At 40.2% G+C, this 22769-nt stretch overlaps 1 protein-coding gene across 1 annotated transcript in view; it reads right to left on the bottom strand.

The window, feature by feature from the left end:
* STT3B (STT3 oligosaccharyltransferase complex catalytic subunit B) overlaps positions 1–22769 on the bottom strand; it is an 83950-nt gene that overhangs the window by 46142 nt on the left and 15039 nt on the right. Inside the window, exon 2 of the mRNA XM_024214624.3 lies at positions 597–705. Coding sequence (XP_024070392.1) covers positions 597–705 — 109 coding nt within the window. The remainder of the gene's footprint in view (positions 1–596; positions 706–22769) is intronic.

The following is a 22769-nucleotide window of genomic DNA, read 5'->3' on the forward strand; positions in this document are numbered from 1 at the left end:
CTTAAATCAATGACATTTCATTGTACCACAATTTGATGTCATTTAATTTTTTCTTCTATTCTTGCATCCACATTAATTTGATCTCATTTATTTTTTATATTCCTTAGAAAATCTTTACATTTCCCCCATTATTTTTAATCTAAAAGAAAAGTATTTGCCCAGTGCAGACCAATATTTTCTACAGACTCAAATATCCACTTAAAAAAATATAATAGATCTAAACCTTGGCCATAAACATGAAAAAGCCAAGCATTACTCTTGGCTTCAATTGAAAAATGCATAGTCATCCATTACATCAAAGAGGTAGGTCTGTAATGATACATGCTACAAGACAACAGGATTGTGAACGAGTCATAATAGTCTCAATTACTGTTACTGAAAGTTGACGTATAAGCGGCTACTGATTGACAGTAAGTTGTCTGAACTAGAGGTATAAAGCTGACATTGTATTAGTAGTAACTGAAATTCTTATTGTGGCTATTACGGCAATTAAGAGCACATTACATTTAGTTTCTCCTTTAACCCATGTGGTAATTTTACTTGTAGTTATCCTGAATTTTTTACATTCACCAAGAAGTGATCATTCTCGTACTTACAGTTCCACCTACTATTCTTCCCAGTGGATACCATGCTCTTTCATCAAACCAATTTAAAAATTCATAAAACCCATGGGATGCAAGGTGATGTGTTGATCTATAGTTAAACCTAAAAAAAGAAAAGAAATTTAGAATATTAACTTCAATTATTCCATAGCAACAACAGCTAATCTCGCCTCTTTCCATAACCTAAATCAATATCTGGGTCAAGTGTCAAGACCCATATGTGTAAAAGAAATAAATACAACATTCAATTTTGGACCTAAATAAAGTTTGGAATCAAGCTGCCCAAAGTTATATTTTTCCCATTTATCCACTATAACATTGCTTGCAGATTTAAAACTGGCGTTTATACACACCATGCAAAATGTGCCTCTCCCCACTTTTAAAAGCTTAAGTTAAAATATGTCAGACATTCTCTCATTTTCAACTTTACTCTAATCTCTGCATCATGCAAGTAATCAAATCTTTAAATGTAATGAATCAACAGATTATCCATTATAGCCAGACCATTTAGGATACTGGAAAAATTGGCTTCAGATCATGGCAGAATTTATTTGTCAATCCTTCATTCTTAAATTAAGTATATTGGTAGCACTTATTCTACTGCCAACTTTCAACTTATAGGATCAAGATGAAGTAATATGGCAAGATAGACAAAAGCAGTACCAACAGCACTCTGCATATAAACAGTATGCAATGTTACAATCCATTGGCCTGGATGTTATCCCCCATTTTAATATAAAAGAAAATTCTAAAAATAAGTTTCTTGCATATATTTTCTGTAACCAAAGACCCAATTACCTTAAAAGTATAAGAAAAAGGAGCCCTCCCTTACACAGGTGTGTACCTATTCAGTTTAATATTTCACACCACATATGCCCCAGAGTCAATAGAATGAGACTAGCATGTTACCCACACAGTGCAAGAGCACTCAAGGTCCTGCATACCTGAAAACAATTTTAGCATCTGAAAGACATCTTAACATATGTCATCATCAGTGATTTTTAATCAACACAACAAAGGAGCACAAGAAACTCAAATTCAGTTACAGAGGTCAGCAGATTGCAGGTTCACATTTACTGAGCCAACTATCAGTCAAGTGAGATTGTAAGCAGATTTTTATATATAATATTTTCAACACACACTCCTGCGTGACAAATAAGATAGTGTATTGGATAAGCCCACTGATAAGATACTGTGTACTTTAAGAAGAAACCAATTATGTTTATAAAAGAAAATTCATAAACATCAATCTTTCTGACCTAGAAAGATTCAATCATATCAAGCGACAACGCACGATTAATTTCTAATAAGCTTCACACTATTCCCATTTGACTAGATTGCTAAAAATATTAATTCTTCAGTTCTGAATTGTCAACATTAATATGATCTATAAAACACCATGCCTGTAAAATTAGTCTCTTATCTAAGCACAGCAAAGGTTTACCATTAATTTGATTAGTGTCAATAGTAAGCCCAGCATTGCACAAGACGAAAAGGAAGACATGGTCCCAACCTCAAGAAGCTCACAATCTAAACAGCTGACATAAAATGCACAGGACAACCCAGTGGCTGATGGTGTTCTAGAGCATGTCTTTTGTTTTTTCTGTTTTTTTTCCCCATGAGTTGGTGATAACATATTTTCTGACATAGTTTAGTTTAGAAATCCTTTAACAAAGCCTCAATTGGATGCTAAAAAAAGACAGCTAATATTTATTGTGCCACAATTCCAAGACTGCTTAAGTGGATGAAATAGGAAAAAACCATTAACCTCCTCCTTGTGCTGCAAACTACTGTTAAATATGCACAACTGTCTTCAGTGGAAAGTGAACTTTAACATCTGTACTTCCTGCTTTGGGAGCATAATCTTAAATCTTTAATGAACACTGTCAACTGCCAGTGAACACTAGTGAAGAAATTCCTTTTTATTTATAACATTAGGATGGAAGAATTTAATTTTCCGCTTCTCCCCAGTATACTTTTGACAGATATAAAATAAACTAACTCCAGCTTTCCAAAATGGACTGTGATTCCTGCCATAAAATAAAAACTTACAAAAACACACATTTCAAGATTTCATAGTTGAAATGAACAGCAATAATATTACATTAATTTTGTACCTTGACAAGATGTACAGTAAGTGTTGGGAGTGCCATGCAGAAAATGATGCAGGACATTATAATTACAGTATGTAGATCAGAAAACCAGAATATGAATACCACAGTTCTTCTAAACTGCAATATTTAGTATTCCTATACTGTAACAATGACTATTCACAGAATTTAAGAACTTCGGGGAGATACATACACTAATGGGAGTTGTGGGAAAATCAGGCCACTTAAAAAGCTACATATGGATTTAATAGGTTAACTACAGGCATCACACTTCCTATTTTTTTTACCCAAGGCATTACTTTTCTCCAAGAACCTCACAAATGAAAACCATCCAAGATTTGTGCATTCAAAAACTTTCTGGTTAAAGCTGTTAAGTTACGCTATACATCATGAACCAATGATGGCATTGTCAAATAGTCTAATTTTATTTCAAACAAAAAATGGTTAGTTACCTTACAGTAACTGTGGTTCTTTGAAATATTTTGCCCACACAGATCCCACACTAAGTGTGCATGGGCCCCAGGCACAGGAGATCAGATTCTTTTGGTTGGTAATGACTGTTGAGGCTGAGCACATGCGCTGCATGTACTTGAGTCCCTCTGATGACAGCACAAAGGGCAGAATGTCCGCAACAGCCACTCAGTTTCTTCACCAATACAGAAGCCCCCAGGCCAGTGGTTCTCAACCCATGGGCTGCTTGTAGCCCAATCAAGCACACAGCTGAAGTCCATGTGACATCCTCAGGGTCATACATGTAGTATATACATTGTGTGGATGCGGCCCACATAACACAGAAAGCTTCATATACAGCCCACAATGGTAAACAGGTTGAGAACCACTGCCCTAGGCCAAAAGGCTCCATACCAGAGAGAGAGAGAGAGAGAGAGAGAGAGAGAGAGAGAGAGAGAGAGAGAGAGAGAGAGAGAGAGTGTGTGGTGGTTCATCATGGGATCACGTCTTCTCAGTGAACTGAGACAGCTCTTTAGTCGTTATGTCAGTAGTGCTATACATCATGTAGTGGTGCTGCTTGTATGGATTTTTTCTTTAAGTATTTGTCTATATAGGTCCCATTCTAGGAGACAGGCAAGAAGCTGTCTCTCTGGTGAGTGCCAGGAAATGGTGAATGGTGCAAATGGTGAATCAGTTCTAGAGTCTGACACTTGAGAATGATGAGCTGAAAAAGTATGTATGGAGGTCCAAGTAGCAGCCTTACAGATTTCAAGTAGAAGAGATGACTTTTAAAATGGCTGAAAAGACTGCCTGAATTCTAATAAAACGTGCTTTGATATGAGATGGTGGGGTCAACTTATTCAGTTCATAACAAAATTCTAATGCAGTCTGATACCCCTTTTGAAAGTCTGTTGAAAAAACCCACCCTCTGGATTTATTACAAAAGGTACAAAAGGTGTGATCTGTGGAACAGTTTTGTCCTACTGAGGAATACAGATAGCTCTTAATATGTCTGTATGTGGAGTTTAGTCTCTGCCAGGGACTAGTAAGGTCTTGGAAAGAACTAAATGAATCAAATGATTTAAACAGAAGTCTAAGCCCACTTTAGGCAGAAGTTTAGGATGAGAATGAAGAGTAACACTATCCTTCTGGGAGGTGGCACAGGCGGTCCTACCATGAATGCTTGACTTTCACTCACTCTGAACAGAAGTAATAGCCACCAATAATGCAGTCTTAATAGAAAATGGTACACAGAACAGTAGCACATCCAAACTGTGAGATGTAGACACTGGATCAGGGTGTCAAATCAGACCTTCATCCTGTGACATGATGTCCAGAATGACAAGCAGCTTGAATTGTGGTTGAAAGAGATAGGTGTATCATCTCTAAATACCAAAACGGCAGTGTCTACAATAGGGCTATTAACGTAACTTGAAGCCCTGTCATGTCATAATTTCCTAAGGACTCTGGGGATTAAAAGGCTTGGAGGGAAAATGCATAGAGTAGATTCTTGTTCCACTGAATCAGAAATGAATCCGAGATGGAGCCTGGACTCCTCCTGTGGAGCAAAACGTGAGATTTGTTGCTTAGACTGGTCATGAATATGTCTATAGTGTGAGAGCCCCACTTCTGAAAAATTCTCTGAAAGACAAAATCCTTGGAGGCTGATTCATGAAGAGATTAGCATTTTCTGCTGATCTGATCTGCTCAACTGCTTTGGACCTCAGGTAAGTGCAGAGCTCCTTCAGTCATGTTTTAACACAATCAAGTTTTGTAGCGAAGACAAAAGAGAAAAGAAGAGAAAAAAACACCAGTCTTGTTGATTTTAACTGCTGCTATTCAGAATCTAGTGGACAGCAGTGAAATTGGCTGTAAGGTCAATACTCTGCTGTCATTCGGGAAAGCTATGAGCAGCAGCAGAGACAGGCACCGATACTATTCATGGGGGAAGAGGACTCAAAATGAAATCTGGGAGAACAGTGGAAACACACACAACCAACCCACCCTTCTAGACAGCCACAGACATAGAAAGGGGTAAAACGGTAGGAGACCATCATCGCATTGGCAGCTACAAACTTTGGAGGAGTGATGAACAGAAAAAGAATACTCCTTTTCCCTTACAGCAGCAAGAGGATAGGATTAGGCTGTAAGTTTACCAGATATCTACCAGGCAGAGGATGAAATAGGGTGGATAAAAAATCAATGATAAAAAAATAAAATCTTTTTTTTTTATTTAAATCTGATTTTTTTGATAAAATGATTTTGGAGGAAAAAACCTATCTAAAGATAGGTTTAATTAAGATACATTATAGCTCAAAGATATCTCATCATGGAATAGGGATTATAAATTCTAATTCTATAGTATGAGACAATATATTCATGTAATGTTTAAAAAAAGTTTTGTAAATGAGTTCCAATAGTTCATGGATTAGGGACCCAATCTTATGAGGTTCCAGGGGCTTCTGTATAGATTATTTAGATTAATCTTTCTATCTACCCAATGGGACTCAGTGCTCTGTCTAGAAGATACCATCAGAGATGCTTAGTTTTGCAGTTCTCAAACTATGGATTTGTGTCTCCAGAGATAACATGCTTATTAACAGCAAAAATGTTTTAAATAAATAAATAAATGAATGATATATAGAGGTGAGAAATAACAGACCCAACCCTATTGTCCCTCTGCAAATTTGTGTACACAGAGTCAATCCCTTACCTCTCTCTAAAAGTGCAAAGTTTCTAAAAGTTCAATGAATAGAAGATTGTTGGGGACGGACTAGATCTGGACAAGGAGAAGAAGTCTGGAGATAAATGTGAGAAGGGAGGGACAGGCAGTAGAAACAAAAGTGAAACTGTTTGAGCAGCATATTCCAGAAGTCTTGAGGTCTTTCTGAATGTAGCCTTCATTGATTTGAGATCTACCATACCATTCTTTCACTAGAAAGGAAAACCTATAAAGGCAGCAGGCCGTAAAAGAGACCCAGTTTGGAATATTTTAAATGAAGTTCCTCTACCTGTGGGTAAGACAGGCATGCATTCAAAATGCAAACAGTGCAACAAAGAAATGCAAGGCCTGGTTGCCCGAATGAAACAACAGCATGAGAAGTGTTCCTTCTCAGGAGGAAGCTGCGCTGAAGATGATGAAAGGAACATATCTGAACATGCAGGATCTTCAGGTTGGTAAACTTTTCTATTTCATATTTCTTTCTTACGGACTGCCTGTCTTCCTTCTGGACTATTCTTGAATTCTCACATTTGAGCAAAAAATATAGTTGTTACTCTATGGTACTATCATTTTAGATGCAGTTGTGATAAAAAATAAATAGCTGAAATAGGCAGATCTTCCTTTTACAATTTCACCTTTAAAGTAGTACTGTCAGTGAATGCAATGAGTAATACTAAATGAGCAGTACGGTAATAATAATTAAAATAACTGCATTGACTTATTTTGTTTAGGAGAATCCATCCTCGACATACAGGATTCTGAAGACTATCCACCTTCAAGATCACCATCATTTTCTATAGTTTCAGATTTATCTGCCAATGATTGTGTTTCAGTCACATCATGTATGTCACATAGCCACAGTATATCACCTATAGCAAAAAGAAAAAAAAAAAAAAATCAAATCTCCATCATCCAGAAAGACCCATAGATAAGTTTGTGATAAGAACCAGCAGATTACAAAAAGAGGTAACTGATGAAAAAATTGCCCGGTTGTTTATTCAACAAACTCTCCTTTCCGTTTCACTGAACCCACACTTCATTAACATGGTTCAGTCATTAAGACCAGGATACAGTCCACCCAACAGAGCAGATGTCGCAGGCAAATTGCTCGATAAAGTGTATGAAAGAGAAATTGAGCAGTGTGCAAAAGGTCTAGAGGGTGAAATTGTTAACCTGAGTCTTGATGGGTGGAGCAATGTCCACAATCATCCTGTTGTATGTGCTTGTGTGACAACAGCAGAAGGGAATGTCTTCCTTACAGAAACAATTGATACATCAGGAAATGCGCACACACAGCAGAATACTTACAAGTAGCAGCATAAAAGCTATAACAAATTGTGGGGGGCGGGGGATTCAAATGTCTAGTATTCAGCTTGGTCACAGACAATGCTGCAAATGTATCCAAGATGAGAAGAAATTATTTAGAAGAGAGTCCCAAGCTAATAACATACGTATTCAGTGCTCATTTGATGCACCTCCTAGCCAAAGACTTCAGTGTTCCAGAAATAAAGGCTAATGCTGTTGAAATTGCAAAATACTTCCGTAACAACCACTTTGCAGCAGCTGCTCTGAAAAAAGTGGGAGGAACCAAGCTAACTCTCCCACAAAACGTGTGATGGAACTCAGTAGTGGACTGTTTTGAGCACTATATCAAGAACTGGCCTAATCTGATGACAGTTTGTGAACAAAATCTTGAAAAAATAGATGGCACTGCCACAGCCAAAGTTCTCAACATTTGGCTTAAGAGAAATGTTGAACACGTGCTGAGTACCCTGAAGCCTATTTCTGTAGCCCTGAACAAAAAGCAAGGAAATAGCTGTTTTATTGCTGATGCTGTTGAAATTTGGAAGGAACTGAGTGAGATCTTAAAAAGAGAGGTATGCAATGAGTTAAATTACAAGCATTAAAAAAAATGAATGGGACAAGCACTATTTCCAGCTCATTTTCTTGCAAATATTCTCAATACTCGGTACCAGGGTCAAACCTTGACTGCTGAAGAAGAGGAGTTGACTATGACATGGACATCCAGCAATCATCCCTCCATAATGCCAACTATAATAAACTTCAGAGCTAAGCGTGAACCATTCAAAAAATATATGTTTGCTGATGATGTTTTAAAGACAGCCACACCAGGGAACTGGAGGAAGTCACTTAAACACTTGGATTCAGAGACAGTTGAAGCGATAATCTCACTTTTAACAGCAGTAGCTCCTTCTGCCGGTGTAGAAAGAATATTTTCTTCCCAGTTTGGACTAATTCATTCCAAATTGAGAAATCGTTTCCTGAAAAAGCAGGAAAGCTTGTTTTTCTTTTCCAGATTATGAACAAACAGGAAAATGAAGGTGAAGACGACTGAGTTAGCTGCAGAAGCCAATATTTTAAGTTTCTCATGTTGACCTGGCTGACATAGTTGATTTATTTTTTTTTTAAATATTTCATTTAACTATTTTAGTTAAAAACAACCTGATTTTAAAAATCTTGAATGTTTAACTAAATTCAAATGCTTGTTTTGTTAAAATATTATATGTTTGTTGTTAAAGAAAAAAATCCAGAATACATAACGTTGTTGTTTTAGTTAAATAAAACAATTTAAATGTCTGTCCAGTGATGTTCTCCTCCTAATACAGCATGGCAAGAAAATCCTCCAAATATTAATGATTAACCTGTTGAACTGGAGATTGTTCACCTCCCAATGACTTCATAAATATCTGCTTCAATTACCTTTGGTAAATGAAATAACCAAACAATCATTCATTTTCTGATATAGCTGTAAAACTAATCTGAAAAGTTTTCAAAATAAAATCACTTTAAAAATGTACAGTGTGTACTTTCTAAAAATGAAACCTACATGTAGCTCTGAGTTGTGAAGAATATGTATTAAGGTTATAACAACCAACAAGAATGCACTTTTATGTAGAAATCCATGATTAAATGGAGTCTTCCTGACTAGCGACTTAAATCAAATCCACCCTGGGATGAAAGATGAAGTCTTTGAGAAGGTCCCGGGGACAGCACCCCCGCCGTTCTCTACAGCTGAAAGCAATGGAAATGTTAACTTCACACTTGCGTATTACCCCAACAGTGACAGACTCATTTTAGTATAAGTTACTAAATACTAGAGTTAAATTCCTAACAAATCTATAGGCTGTATGTGCGAGTGGGTAAATTAGGGAAAAAAATCTCTCAGAGAGACAGACACACAGAGACAGACAAGGGGAAAAGAAAAAAACAGGAGAGAGAGAACACAATGTAGGAAAAGGAGAAGTGAGGAGAGAGAAGGAAGAAAAGAAGAAAAACACAAGACACACCACAGGAAAACACATACCATGTTCAGTTATACCAGGGGTGGCCAATCTGAGCCTGAGAAGAAGCCAGAATTTACCAATGTACATTGCCAAAGAACCACAGTAATACGTCAGCAGCCCCACATCAGCTCCCCCCGCCCTGCTCCTAGCATCTCCCACCCACTGGCAGCCCCACCAATCAGCATCTCCCCCTCCCTCCCCGCACCTCCCGATCAGCTGCTTTGTGGCATGTAAGAGGCTCGGGGGGGGGGAGGAAATGAGGGCACGGCAGGCTCTCTAGAGGGCACGGGAAGGGGTGGGGTGGGGGCAGGGCCAGGGGTTGAGCAGTGAGCACCCCCAGCACATTGAAAAGTTGGCATCTGTAGCTCTAGCCTATACAAGGAGCCGCATATATTAACTTCTGAAAAGCCACATGTGGCTCCGGAGCCACAGGTTGGCCACCCCTGAATTATACAAAATAAAAAGCAGAGTGAAGCCAGGAAGGGAAATAAGGTCTAAAATATAAGTAGTGTGTTTGTTTCTTTTAATGAATTAAAAATACAAGTTAACTGTACAATTTTACAACTAAACATTCTTCAACAGTACATGACACAATGGAGCAAATAACCAATCAATTTGTAAGCACCTAAAAAAAAAATAAGGTGATAAGTAACAGTCAACATGGATTTACCAAGAACAAATTATGTCAACCCAATCTAATATCCTTCTTTGACAGCGTAACAAGCCTTGTGGATAAGGGGGAAGCAGGAGACGTGATATATCTTGACTTTAGTAAGGTTTTTGATACTGTCTCACAAGACCTTCCCATAAACAAGCTTGGTAAATATAGCCCAGATGAACCTACTATAAGGTGGACGCACAACTGATTGGAAAAGCATAGTCAGAGAGTAGTTATCAATGGTTCAGTCTAGCTGGAAGGGTATACTGAGTGGGGTCTGCAGGGACCTGTGATGGGTCTGGGTCTATTCAATCTCTTCATAAAAGATCTGGATAATGGCACAGAGGGCTCTCTTATAAAGTTTGCAGATGATACCAAACAGGGAGGGGTTGCAAGCACTTTGGAGAGCAGGATTAGACATTTAAAATGATCTTGACAAACTCAAGAAATGGTCTGAAATCAATAGGATGAAATTCAATAAGAGCAAATGCAAAGTACTACACTTAGGAAGGAATAATCAATTGCACAAACACAAAATGGGAAATGACTGCTTCGTAAGGAGTACTGCAGAAAAGGATTTGGGGGTTATAGCAGATCACAAACTAAATATGAGTCAACAATGGAATACTGTTGCAAAAAAGAGTGAACATCATTTGGGGGTGTATTAGCAGGAATGCTGTAAGGAAGACATGAGAAGTAATTCTTCTACTCTACACAGCACTGATAAAGGCCTCGACAGGAATACTATGTCCAGTGCCGGACACCACACTTCAGGAAACACGTGGACAAATTGGAGAAAGTCCAGGGCAGAGCAGCAAAAATGATTAAAGGTCTAGAAAACATGACCTATAAGAAAAAAATGGGGAAAAAATGGGTTTGTGTAGTCTGGAGAAGAGAAGACTGAGGCGGGACACGATAACAGTCTAAGTACATAAAAGGTTGTTATAAAGAGGAGAGTGATAAACTATTCTCCTTAACCAGTGAGGATAGGACACGTAATGGGCTTAAACTGCAGAAAGAAAGCCTTAGATTAGACATTAGGAAAAACATCCTGACTGTCAGGGTAGTTAAGCCCTGGAACAAATTATGTAGGGAGATTGTGAAATCTCCGTCATTGGTGCTTTTTAAGAACAGGTTAGACAAATACCTGTCAGGGATGGTCTAGATACTTAGTCCGATCTCAGTACAGTGGACTGGACTAGATGACCTATCAAGGTTCCTTCTAGTCCTACATTTCTATGATTTTCTCCTTGAAACTGCAGAGGGTCTGACCTTGGGGAAGTCGAGCTATACAGTTTTTTTTACACTTGCCAGTAAGCTTCAATTTGTGGGTGAACATGTACATTATTTAAGCCTATGTGAAGGTATTAGGGGTACTTTACAGCCACATAGTCCTTGCTCTTGACATATTCAGTCTCCAATTTCAGACTCTTGAGGGGGATTGGAAAGGTAATCTGAACCACGATTAGCAAGTCTCCTGTATATTCCATTTTACTACATTATTTCTCTCAGAAATAAACTAGTACCCTTGAGTAGTTTAAGGTAACCCTAATAACTTTAGCTCCCACAAGTGGTAAATTGGACAGGTTTGTTAGAACCCTTCCAAAATGCTGTCCTTGGCCAGCCAAATACGAACTCCAACTTCTGTGTGAACATGCAGATGTACACGTTTAAGCTGGAATGACTAAATGAAACTGTCGTAACTTTCATCCCTCCCTCTCCCCTAATGTTTGTTTCTCTTATTTGTAGTATCACATCTAAAATTAGATTTTAAGCTCTTCAAGACATGGTCCCTGCCTTTCTACTAGCATTGTAAAGTACATAGCACATTTTTGGTCACTATAAAAATGAACAAATAATAACAAAAATAAATAAAACTGTAGTATAGATAGAACCTAACAATGTCCACATAACTGGATTTTACAGTGATGATATTAGGTCCTATCTACACAACTGTTAATATACTGTAATAGGGCTACGGGACTACCATGTTGTAACTATGTACCCTGATACAATTTTAGATGTAATATAGATGGGCTATAAATTTAAGGTTACTAGTTTTAAACATATTTTAAATTAAATATCAAAAAATGCAGCAAAATATTAAAGTGAAGAAGCAGAGCGGCTGTACAAGCAATCATAGTAATTGGATTTTTGTAGTGACATGAATTTTGATTGGTTTATAAGATGAGAATTTGTAAATTTAGCTACCTGATTAACATTTCCATTAATATATTGGAAAATATCAATACTCATTTTCTCTTGGCTAGCTTTCCAATTTTAGGTTTGATTTTATTCAACCCTGAAAGCTGCTCTTCCATGACATGGGGTGACACTGTAAGATGACTGGTTAACATCACTCACTGTAATCATCTGTTATATCAATGAGCTCTAGAATACTGCAGCGCTTCTGTACCAAATTAAGTACTGCTATATTTATAAGCAGACATCTTTGGCTTTGACAATAAGTACTAAGATTTGTACTTCCTTGACAAAAACACTGTTTAAAATGAATACTTAAAAAGATATTTTGCTTACTCTTAGTAAAACATACATAAAAAAACAAAAACAGTTGGAGGACAGTAGTGCAACAACTTCATTTAGAGATTAACAACACTAGAGGTAGACAGAATTGATAGTTACAGAATGTATTTGACCTGTCCATTACAACAGATTACAAACAAGGCTTGAAAAAGTTACAATATTTTTTCTAGCCAGGCAACTAAACATAGCATAAACATAGATAAAAAAATATAGGGTGAAGGAAAGGGAGGCACATTAGCAATAACCAAATAAGAAGTCTAGGTCCCGTCATTAATAGCATGAAATGGATAAGATTCCAGACAATGTCATTAAGGTTCAGAGATGTGAATAGCAGCAGTGAAACCAATCAGAATCTTGTTAATTCCACTCTGCCCCTAAAACCTTTAGCACAGCAGGGGCACTGGGGCTTTATGCCTGCAGAGTCAAGAAAATTACCTATCATTTACACAGCTCATAATTACAATCCTTGCAATTGTAAGAGCTAGATTTTTTTTAAAAAGCAAATTTAGATTTTGCAGAATGGATTGTGTAAGGTGTCTCTTCAGGGCAAGCATGATATTAAGCCCTTGTCATAAAAATGCTCAGTTCCAAATGTGACTGATATTATCTACTTGTATACAAATTGTTCAATGAAACGTTAATGATGAAATTTAATTACGAAGATCCAGATATTATAGATTCTACGAAATGCAAACATAGCTACAATGTACATATGTAACATTCCATTTGAGTTAAAAGCGGTTAAATGTATGCTTGTATATGTATCTTTAATGTGGTACAGTTGTGTTATCACTGAAACCTTACACCCTGAATTTGAATTTTGTATATTTAAAATAGCAACCCTATTACTACATCAGCATTTTGCATACTGAATTCTTTCCTTTTTACAAATGATTACAAACATGGCTTGAAAAAATTACAGTACTTTTTCTAGCTAGGGCACTAAACATAATATAGAAGTACAGTAGCTACAAAATACAGGGGGAAGAAAAGGGCAGCATACCAATCTCCTGGATCTAGCAAAGGGGTAATAGTTTAAAAAGCATGCAGAACTAACTTCTTGATGTATTCATTTAGGTTCTGAAGGTCCAGAATTGGCCTGAGACCTCCGATTGTTTGGGGTATTAGGAAGCATTGGGAGTAGAACCTGCTGCCCCAATACTGAGGGGGCACTTCTATAGCTCCCAAAGAACATAGAATCTGCACTTATTACAGAACTGATTCGTGAGATAGGTCCCTGGGAAGAGGGTGGGGACAGGGAGGGAAGACAGGAACTGGAGGATATATACCAATTCCACCATTCCATGATCTTTAGCACCCACTTGCGGGAGGTAACGGACTGCCTCGTACTTAGGGAATGTGACAACTTCCTCCCACAAGGAGCGGTAGAGAGATAGAAAGTCTAAGATCTGCTATAGTCCGTATGCCATTTTCGACAGGAATCAGATGGGCTGTTTAGAGGTGTGGGAATGTGTGGATGAGGAGGCAGCACAGGTGGGAGGGGGAGGTCTCCTCCTCTGCTGCTTGTGCTTCCACTGGTATTGATCCAGCTGTGTAGGAAAAACAGATACCTGTCTCTAATGTGACCCTCGCTCAAGCATTTCAGGCAAGAATTTGCACCACTCAAAGTAAAGTCTGAAGCCTAAGGACCTAGACGTGGGTTCCACCAGCACTAGGTGCACCAAGTACCACTAACAAAAACACACTGAATGCACATTCACAGTGGAAAAAATGACAGCACACTGTGACCACCAATGGTAAGTTGGAACTGAAGGGGAGTGAACATCTCCACCCTTTATACCCTTGATTTGGAGTAACAGGGAGCTGGTGTGGTTACCCTCTGGGTCCTGCTAGGGAAAACCTTCTGAGATCAATGCACAGGATGCACACACCCCTAATGCAATGGACATCTGCAATCACTTGAAGAACAATGGAAGCACACTTGAAATAGAGTGTTTTAATTTTCCTCAGTTCATCCAAGAGCAACTTTCACAGTGGAAGCTGCAGCTATGGTGACAGGAGCAGCACAACCAGGGCCAGAAGCAATGGCAGAGTAAAGCCAGGAGATGACCTCTGTATAAACCCAGTTTTCAGGGAGCTAGGCTGGTGGGTCTGAAACTGCCACCCAGACAGTGTCTCATTCTGAAACAACCAAGAGGCTCAGGTCTCCGCCTGCCGGGAACACCAGCGGGTTCTGTAACATTATTAATGAAGCTAACATTCTGTTTTCTTTGGTTTAGCTGAGCCCTCTTCAGATTCCTTTCCTCCCTGCCCCACATTATATCTGGGCACCTTGCTCTCCCCCCACTCTGTTAGTGTTTGCTGAAGTTTATGATACAAAAGATTCCATATGACTATCAGTGACTAACTTGTACTTCTATTTATGCTTCATTTTCACAAGAACTTGAGACACCTAAATGTAGAAGTGTAGCAGAGCAACTGATACTGTACTGAGATGGAAGGAGTAGAAATAAATATTTGATCAAAAATAAAGAGAAAAAGAAGGTAATTCATATTCAACTAGGCATCACATTTCCATACAATCTCCAGCTATCTGGATCTTCAGCCTTAACAGGTTTAAGAATGTGATTGCCTAGTTACTTAGGGTACGTCTATACTACCCGCTGGATCGGTGGGTAGTGTTCGATGTATCGGGGATCAATTTATCACGTCTCATCTAGATGCGATAAATCGATCCCCGAATCGACGCCTGTATTCCACCTCAGCAGGAGGAGTAAGCGGAATCAACAGGGGAGCCGCGGCGGTCGACTCGCCGCCGTGAGGACGGCCAGGTTAGTTGAACTAAGATACTTCGACTTCAGCTACGCAAATAGCGTAGCTGAAGTTGCGTATCTTAGTTCAAACCCCCCCGCTAGCGTAGCCCAGGCCTAAGTCATACTTCTTGCTGGAATCTTATTCTCCAGAGTATGCAGTCCAGGCTTTCACTTTTTTCCTAGATGAAGTACACAAACACTATGATTTATCTATAAAGCTTATGATTTAGGTCTTGTATACGTTATACTCTCTTTCTCATGTTTTAATTCTGCCGTTGAGATCACCTGGGAAACAATCTTAAATTCTCTAGCTGTGTATGGTTGTTGTAGGAGGGCAGCACATTCTCAAAAATCCTTAACTCTGGAATGATCCATACTGCTAGGCATTTTTTTCTTTACTGGGTTGGGTGATCAGATTTGAAATTGATTAGAGGGTAGGTGAGAGGGGCTTGCGCTGGGGACTAAGTCTCTTGTGTTACCACTGAGTCAATTTGTACTTTGTATTGTACATGTGTATGAGCATTAGATAGGAACATTTTTAAAAAAATAAAGATCGCTACATATCTGCCTGTTGAGAGTCAAGACAGCTTAGCCTAAATTCCCTAAAAACAAAAAGCACAAAATGGATAGGATTATCCATTTACAATCATACAAGCATCTTCCAACACACGTACAAACCACTTTCAGATCTAATTTCTGTATAATTTCTGGTTATAAGAAGAGGATATACATCTATATATCCACATTTTTAAAATTAAACCATTAAAATTCAAACTAGCTTTTACCATTCAATCCACTGAAAACCTGACTTTACATTATGAATTTAAAAAATGAACAGTAAAGCACAAATGAGAGGACACGTAACCTAACACTTCACTCTTTACACATGGGACTATAACTTTCGAAAACTGAAACCTAATAAAAATAAACCTCTGAAATCAATGAATTTTTGTCTTTTTTTTGTTTTGTTTTGTTTTGTTTTGAAGTGTAAGGAGAAAAGAAGCAAAGAATAAATGATTAAGGGGAAAGCTTCTGTCACATTTCTAAATATTTCTTATCTTGATTCTGATTTTCTTTTTAATTACTAATGCTATTGGAAATCTGATAAAGGATTTTTTTTGTAAGCCTTTGGATTTTCATCTAAAAAATTATTACTTTGAGGAAAAGTATCAGTCTTTCTTGAGCTATAAACATTACGTCACTGCAGTCTTTCCAAGAGAGGAGTTCTGACAGTTATTAGTCATTGATTCAAAGATTAGTTTTGCCTCTAACATATAAAGTCATTCTGATCCCGGGCCTGAAGGCCAACAATCTGCTAGAAATTTCTTATTGCCAGCTGTTACTCAGAAGAGTCCTCACAGACCTACAATTTTTTTAAAAGATGGTGACACCTATTTAAAATATTTTTAATATAACCTTTTTAATAAACACACTGGGAACACTTAAGTACCACCATCAAAATGACTAAGTGCACCACTTTCAACTAAAATAAATTTTGAAGTTGTAGAAAAGGATGGAAGGCATAGTCAAAGTGACAGTAACATTTGACATAGGAAATTTGTTGAATTCCCTCCTCAACTCCAACACTGCTGGAATAATCAGCACACTAACATTATGCCACCAGTGATCAGGAAGAAAGAAGGCAAAGAACTGAACATATAAAACCTGACTCCACCTACTATAGGGTTTCTGCTTTTGAATTATCTTTAAGAAGAAAGAGGGCAGAAAGGGAGAGCAGCAGAATGGAAGAAGAAGGAACTCAGATCAGCTCTTCACGTTGTTAGTAAATTTACCTTGTTAATCATCCCCCCCTCTTCTTCAGTCCTGCAGGACATATCAGAATAGCTAGCAGAGATGGTAACCTTATTTACTTGGTACTAAGTCATGTTAGCTGCCCTGCACTGGAGGAGGCCAATGTTTAAATTTGTGGGACAAGAGTGAGTAAGGGAAATGCAGAGATTCGATAAAAAAATCCCTCTTTCAAAATAACTAACATTTTCTATTGTTCTCAATGGGACTGAGGCCACAGGCTGAAAAAAGAGGCTCTCTGTCTCTTACTCCTGGGGGAATTCTGTGCCAAAACACTAAAAATTCTGCACACAATATTTTAAAATTCTGCTTATTTTATTTGTCAAAGGAACACAATATAATCACACTGATTTCAATTATTTTGGTAATTTATTTCAAAATACCTGTCAGCAAGTATGCCTGTAACAATATAGACAAATAGAAAGATTCAGGCTTTGGGTTTTTTTTTAAAATAGATTCCTTACTAGGCATACTAATACAGAACTGAGAGTAATAATTCATTTAAACTACAATACAGAAACATATTTCCCGCATCCCTCAGAAGTGGTGCAAAGGCTTGGGGGAGCCGGGGTAATGGAGGAGCTGAGGGAGAGGGAAGGAGCCTGAGAGTGAATCTGAAGTGTTGTTGGGTGTGGGTGAAAAGTATGGAATAGTTTCTGGGGAGGGGGAGGGAGGATGGTTAGGCAGTTGGGAAGCCTCCCCCATACCGAGCCTAAACCTCTTCCATTCAGCCAGGCACATTATGCCCCTGTCCCTGTGTGTCCCTGCAGCCCCTCCTACTGTCCATCCCCATGTGCCCCTGGAGCCCCCCTCCCACTCAGCCCTTGGCTCAATGCTGTTACCCACTAGCTCCTGAGCCCGTGCTCCAGTCTGTCCTACCCACTAGCCCTTTGAACCCCCGTCTGTGACTCCCACCCCAGCAGCCCCACTTGGCCCATTCTGCCTCCTAACCTGGCTCCACAAGAGGCTGCTGTGACGAAAGCAGCCGGCTGCCAGCTGTTAATGCCAGTCAGAAAGCTGTTCTGGTGCCACAGCGGCCTCTGGTGGGAGAAAGGCAGAACTGCAGCACTTCTTCCGCAGAATGTGTTTTCTGTGGAGCAGAATTCCCTCAGGAGTGCTCTATGCACACATTTCATGTTTCCTGAAGTCCTTCTCAGACTGGTTCTCCCCAGGCTGGGTCCGTATTCCCAGTCTGTCTTTCTCTCAGTTGTCTGCCTGAGGGAGGGTGACTGGCCTTTTCCCAGGCCTGCCACAGGAATCTCCTTCCCTACTGACCTCTCCCTTTTGGAGAAGTCACAGAAGAAAACCCTCTCTCCTACAGCTGAGGGGTAGCTGATCCATCAAAGATAAGGCTGAACCCAACTCCCCTTAAAGGGCTAGCCAGCCTGTGACAGACATATAAAGAAGAATTTTCATTAAGAAGCGGTGCTGTCTATAAAAGTACTCTTGGGGGAATTCTGCATCACTGCATGTGCACAGAATTAATGTCCCCCACAGATTTCTTTGCTTCCTCACAGAAAAATGACTTCTGATAGAGAAGCAAAGGGAAGCCATAACAGTGGTCATGTACCCCTCCCTGGCAGCGCAGCCACGTTGGTTCAGGCGCCCGGAACAGCCAGTTGAAATGTAACTCACCGTGGGGTGTGTGTGTGTTCAGTCATGCATGTGAGAGAGAGACACTGTCCCTCTTGCTCGTTATTGTGGCACACTCAGCGTGGAGAGGCAGCGCTTTGGGGTGTTTCTGAGGAGGTAGGAGTGGACCAGGCTCTATCCCCTCAGACAGAGCAGAATGTATACTCCTGGGGGAATTCTGCACCACTGCGCAATGCAGAATTTTGCAGAAATTAACATGCATGCAGAATTTCCTTTCCCCCATAGTAACAGGCTGCAGTGCTGCTAGCTGCCACTGGACCTGACAGAGCCCAGCTCGCACATAGAAGACACTGCTGGGTGGAGGGAAAGGGAGCTAGAGGGTTCCTGGCAGCTGCAGTTCCCAGCATGCCCTGAGGGAAGGAGAGGGCGGTGCGCAGGAAACTCCATGCAAGCCCGGTACCAAACATCAGGCTGTTTCTCCCTCTGGATCCCTGGGCTCGGGGGGGAGGGGGGGGGGAGCGGGAGAGACAGCGGGTGGGGGGGGGGGCGCTACTGCTGGGCTCTGGGGAGGAAGGGGTGCAGGTATCTGGGCAATGGGGGGGGGAGGAGATGCGGGTATCTGGGCAAGGGGGTCCATGGCTGGGGTCCGGGGGGGGAAGGGGTTTGGGTGGATTGGCTAGGGGGCCCATGGCTGGGCTCGGGGGAGGGGGGGAAGTGTCTGGCCCCCCAGCTGGCCTGGGGGGGGGTGAAGGGGGCAGAGACACAGGAACCGGGTTGTCATAGGAGTTTCTTTAACTCTCTACTCCTGGGGGAATTTTTGTGTGTCTCTGTATTGTTACAGACATACTTGCTGATAGGTATTCTGAAATAAATTACCAAAATAATTGAAACTGGCATTATTATGTAGTGTTATTTTGACAAATAACATTTGCAGAATTTTAAAATGTGTGCAGAATTTTTAATTTTTTTGGTGCAGAATGCCCCTAGGAGTAATAAAAGGCAGTAGGGTCATAATACCTGAAGACATGCATTCTGAAATGCTAACACATACCCAGTCAGTCCACGTTGGTGCTGAAGTGTGTCTACATGAAGCCTGAGGGCATCCTGCATTGGCCAAAAGTGAGCAGTGAGGGCATAAACTTTGCAAGTACAATATTTGCAATGAGTTTCTAGCCAATCAACAAAAGGAACCAACTCATGATGCATGAAATATCTGATCAACCAGGAAGCAAGCTAGGTATGGACTTTTATATTTGATTTTCTATTCTAAATGGGATGGTTAATTTCTTACCCCAATAATTGGGAAACATTTCTTGCACAAAACAGCTGCCTGTGTCACTGAATGCTGTAAACCTCGGTTTGCCCAACATGGAATTCCAGAGATTATTACAGAAAATGGACCTCCGTTTGCATTTCAGAAAGAAACAGTTACTTACCTTTTGCAATATGAATCTGCAATCCACCTGTAGAATAGTTTCCTCTCAAATAAGTCTAGCTTCTGGTCTTCTTTATTTTGAGGGGCTGAGGCCTGATGCCCATCTTTCTTTTTCACTGGCTGCTGCCACTACAAGGGAGCCTAGAGGAGAATGGTTACATAGGTGTTTGAACCCCTAGGGGGGGACATAGTACCATTTCTCCTCTCCTTTTGAAGTCAGAGACAGGGAAGCTGGGGTCTGCCAAAGGACCTTGGTAGGCTCTACAATAGCCTCTTTTGTCGGTATAACTATTCTAGCTGGTGTCACAGAGGTCAGAGTGTCCACCAACTCATGGGATTTTTCCTGGACCTCCTCGGGGGGGGGGGGGGAATATTTAAGGCCATAGGCATCCTTCGCAACAACTTAAAATCTTAAGTCTTAAAATCATCTGAAGGTGGAGAAATAGGCTCTGCTACAATTACCTCATTCAGGGACGAGGAAGAGGATGCTAATGGCATCAGGGGCTAGTCCAGTTCTTGCTTCTCATGCAGCTGTTCACAAGAAGGATCCTGAGTTGGCTTGGTACTGGGCTCAGCACCAATGCTATGGTTTTTATGGAGATGAAGTTCCTGGCAGCCAGTAGCTGCAACCAGCTGAGGTTGCTGTGGGGATGCTCTGGATTGGGGGAGGAAGCCCCCTGGGTTCCAAAAGGGCCACTGGTATGGCACTGATCCCCAACTATGCAAAGCCCAAGGCTCCATCCTATAAAGTTTGTGCTGGTACTGAGGCGGAAACTGCGGAAAGGTAACATATCCCTTCCTGATGGGACTGGCTAGGTTGGGACACGTAGGATCCCACTTCAGAGTTTGATGAGGAAGAAGCTTCTTCTTGAGACCAAGGCAGTGCCATATCAGTCAGTAGTGGTGAAGAAGATTCAGACTCCGAAGAAAGGAAAGCCAGGTAAATCAACTGTGGTTCTTCCCTAGATGATAGCAGCCTAACTGGTATCCTGATGGCCACATCCGTGGAGCTGTTCGGTGTGCAGATGAAGGCACTGGAGGTGGTACCATGGGTCCCAGTGACGGTTGAGTCTCTTGAACTGATGATAATGAAGGCAGAATTTGGACTAGATATTTATTACTGGTGATAAGGCCCAATCCAGAAAGGATGCTACTTAACTTTAAGAACACCGAGATTGAGTTTTCTTGGCTGGTACTTACAAAAAACCTATCTTTTATCAGATTTCTGCCCACCCTCCTGCTTGTAGGAGTTACATATCACAAACTGTTCATCAAATACCATCCAATTTTTTAAAAATACTTAATTTCTTTATCCTCACAAAATAACTTTCATTAGATGAAATGCTGTACTCAGCCAATTCACAAGGTTTTATCTATGAAAGAATACATCTCATGAGCTATATTGCAGACCCGAATTTTTTTTAAATTTTTCATTAGCAAGCTTTCAACTAAAGATGGAAGATATTCCACTTGAAGACAAGTGACAAATAATTAAAGCAAGTTAAACACAGATTCCTGTTTCTGAACTATGGTAACTGAACACTTGATGGTGTGCAGTACATAAATATTCACATACCAGTCCACCTGTAAAAAAATAAAATAAAAAAAGTGTTAAATAATTTTCAAGGAACAACTAAAATATGAACTGGTAAATAATGGACCTCAGCACAATCTGGAGGAAAAAAAAGTTTATTCATCATTAACTTCAGTATTGCCACCTCATATTTACACTTTTGGGATGCACCTGCAGACTTCAGAAAATTATCAATGAGCAGTACTTGTTAGATGCCACATGAGTGCCCTTTTAAAACTTAATCATTCAAGGCCAATGTTATATAATAGGCCTGTGGCCACCAACTGCCTGTACCTTCCTTTCATGGTCAGATTTCAATACAGCAGAACTCTGAGGAAGAGGGGGAAATTGGTTAGGTAGTATGAATAGGCTGAGACAACATCTGAACAAACTACAGTTATTGATAAGTAAATTCTGCTTGAAGGTAGCCTCTGAATATTCTCATATTTTGGAAGTTAGCTAGAAATACAACACCCCAGAAAGATGAGCTAAGGAGTTCTAGTTAAATAAAGACCGCGGAACAGCTCTGCTTAAGCCACCATTCACTCTGGATACCAGTTATCTTTTTGGCCAGTGACAAAAGCTTAATAGCTCTCTTTGACAGGAGAGACTCAATAGCATTTCCTGCAGCATCTCCTTTTTTGGAGGTGGGGTGATCCACGGCAAGAGGGCTGTCTGGAAGCCAGTACTGAAGATTTTGTGACAGTCTTGCAGATGACCCCCAGATGACCACAAGACGTAGTGGTAACCAAAAATCACTGTTCTCTCTTCTTTGAGCACTGCAGTATAAGATGGGGAATCAGGAGGCCTCAGTACATAGTTGCTTGACGTCAGGTGCCTTTTCCTGGTGCCTGCTGCCTTGGTCTCTTGTACAGAGGCTTTCACCTCATGTGATACGCTGGAGTTCAGTACCACCAACTTCAAACAGCCAAAACCTGGCAGAGCCCTCAGCTCCAATGGTGGTGGGGGGCATCCAATAGGAAAGCAGACCCACTTGGTTTAATGGGGGTGGGGGAACCCTGGTGTGGGGAAACCTAACAATAAGGCTCATTACAGGTTTCAGCATTACAAGTTTACTCTTCAAAGCATTCTGGGCATGGTCTCATATAGGAGTTTCCTTGTTGGGCTTGAAGGCTATGCCCACATTTTTTTCAGTGCATGGGTGACGAGTACAGGCACCACTGGCACATCAC

The sequence above is a fragment of the Terrapene carolina genome, unplaced genomic scaffold (genome assembly GCF_002925995.2).
Source record: "Terrapene carolina triunguis isolate 2854851 unplaced genomic scaffold, T_m_triunguis-2.0 Scaffold84, whole genome shotgun sequence".
NCBI classification, from domain to species: domain Eukaryota; kingdom Metazoa; phylum Chordata; order Testudines; family Emydidae; genus Terrapene; species Terrapene triunguis.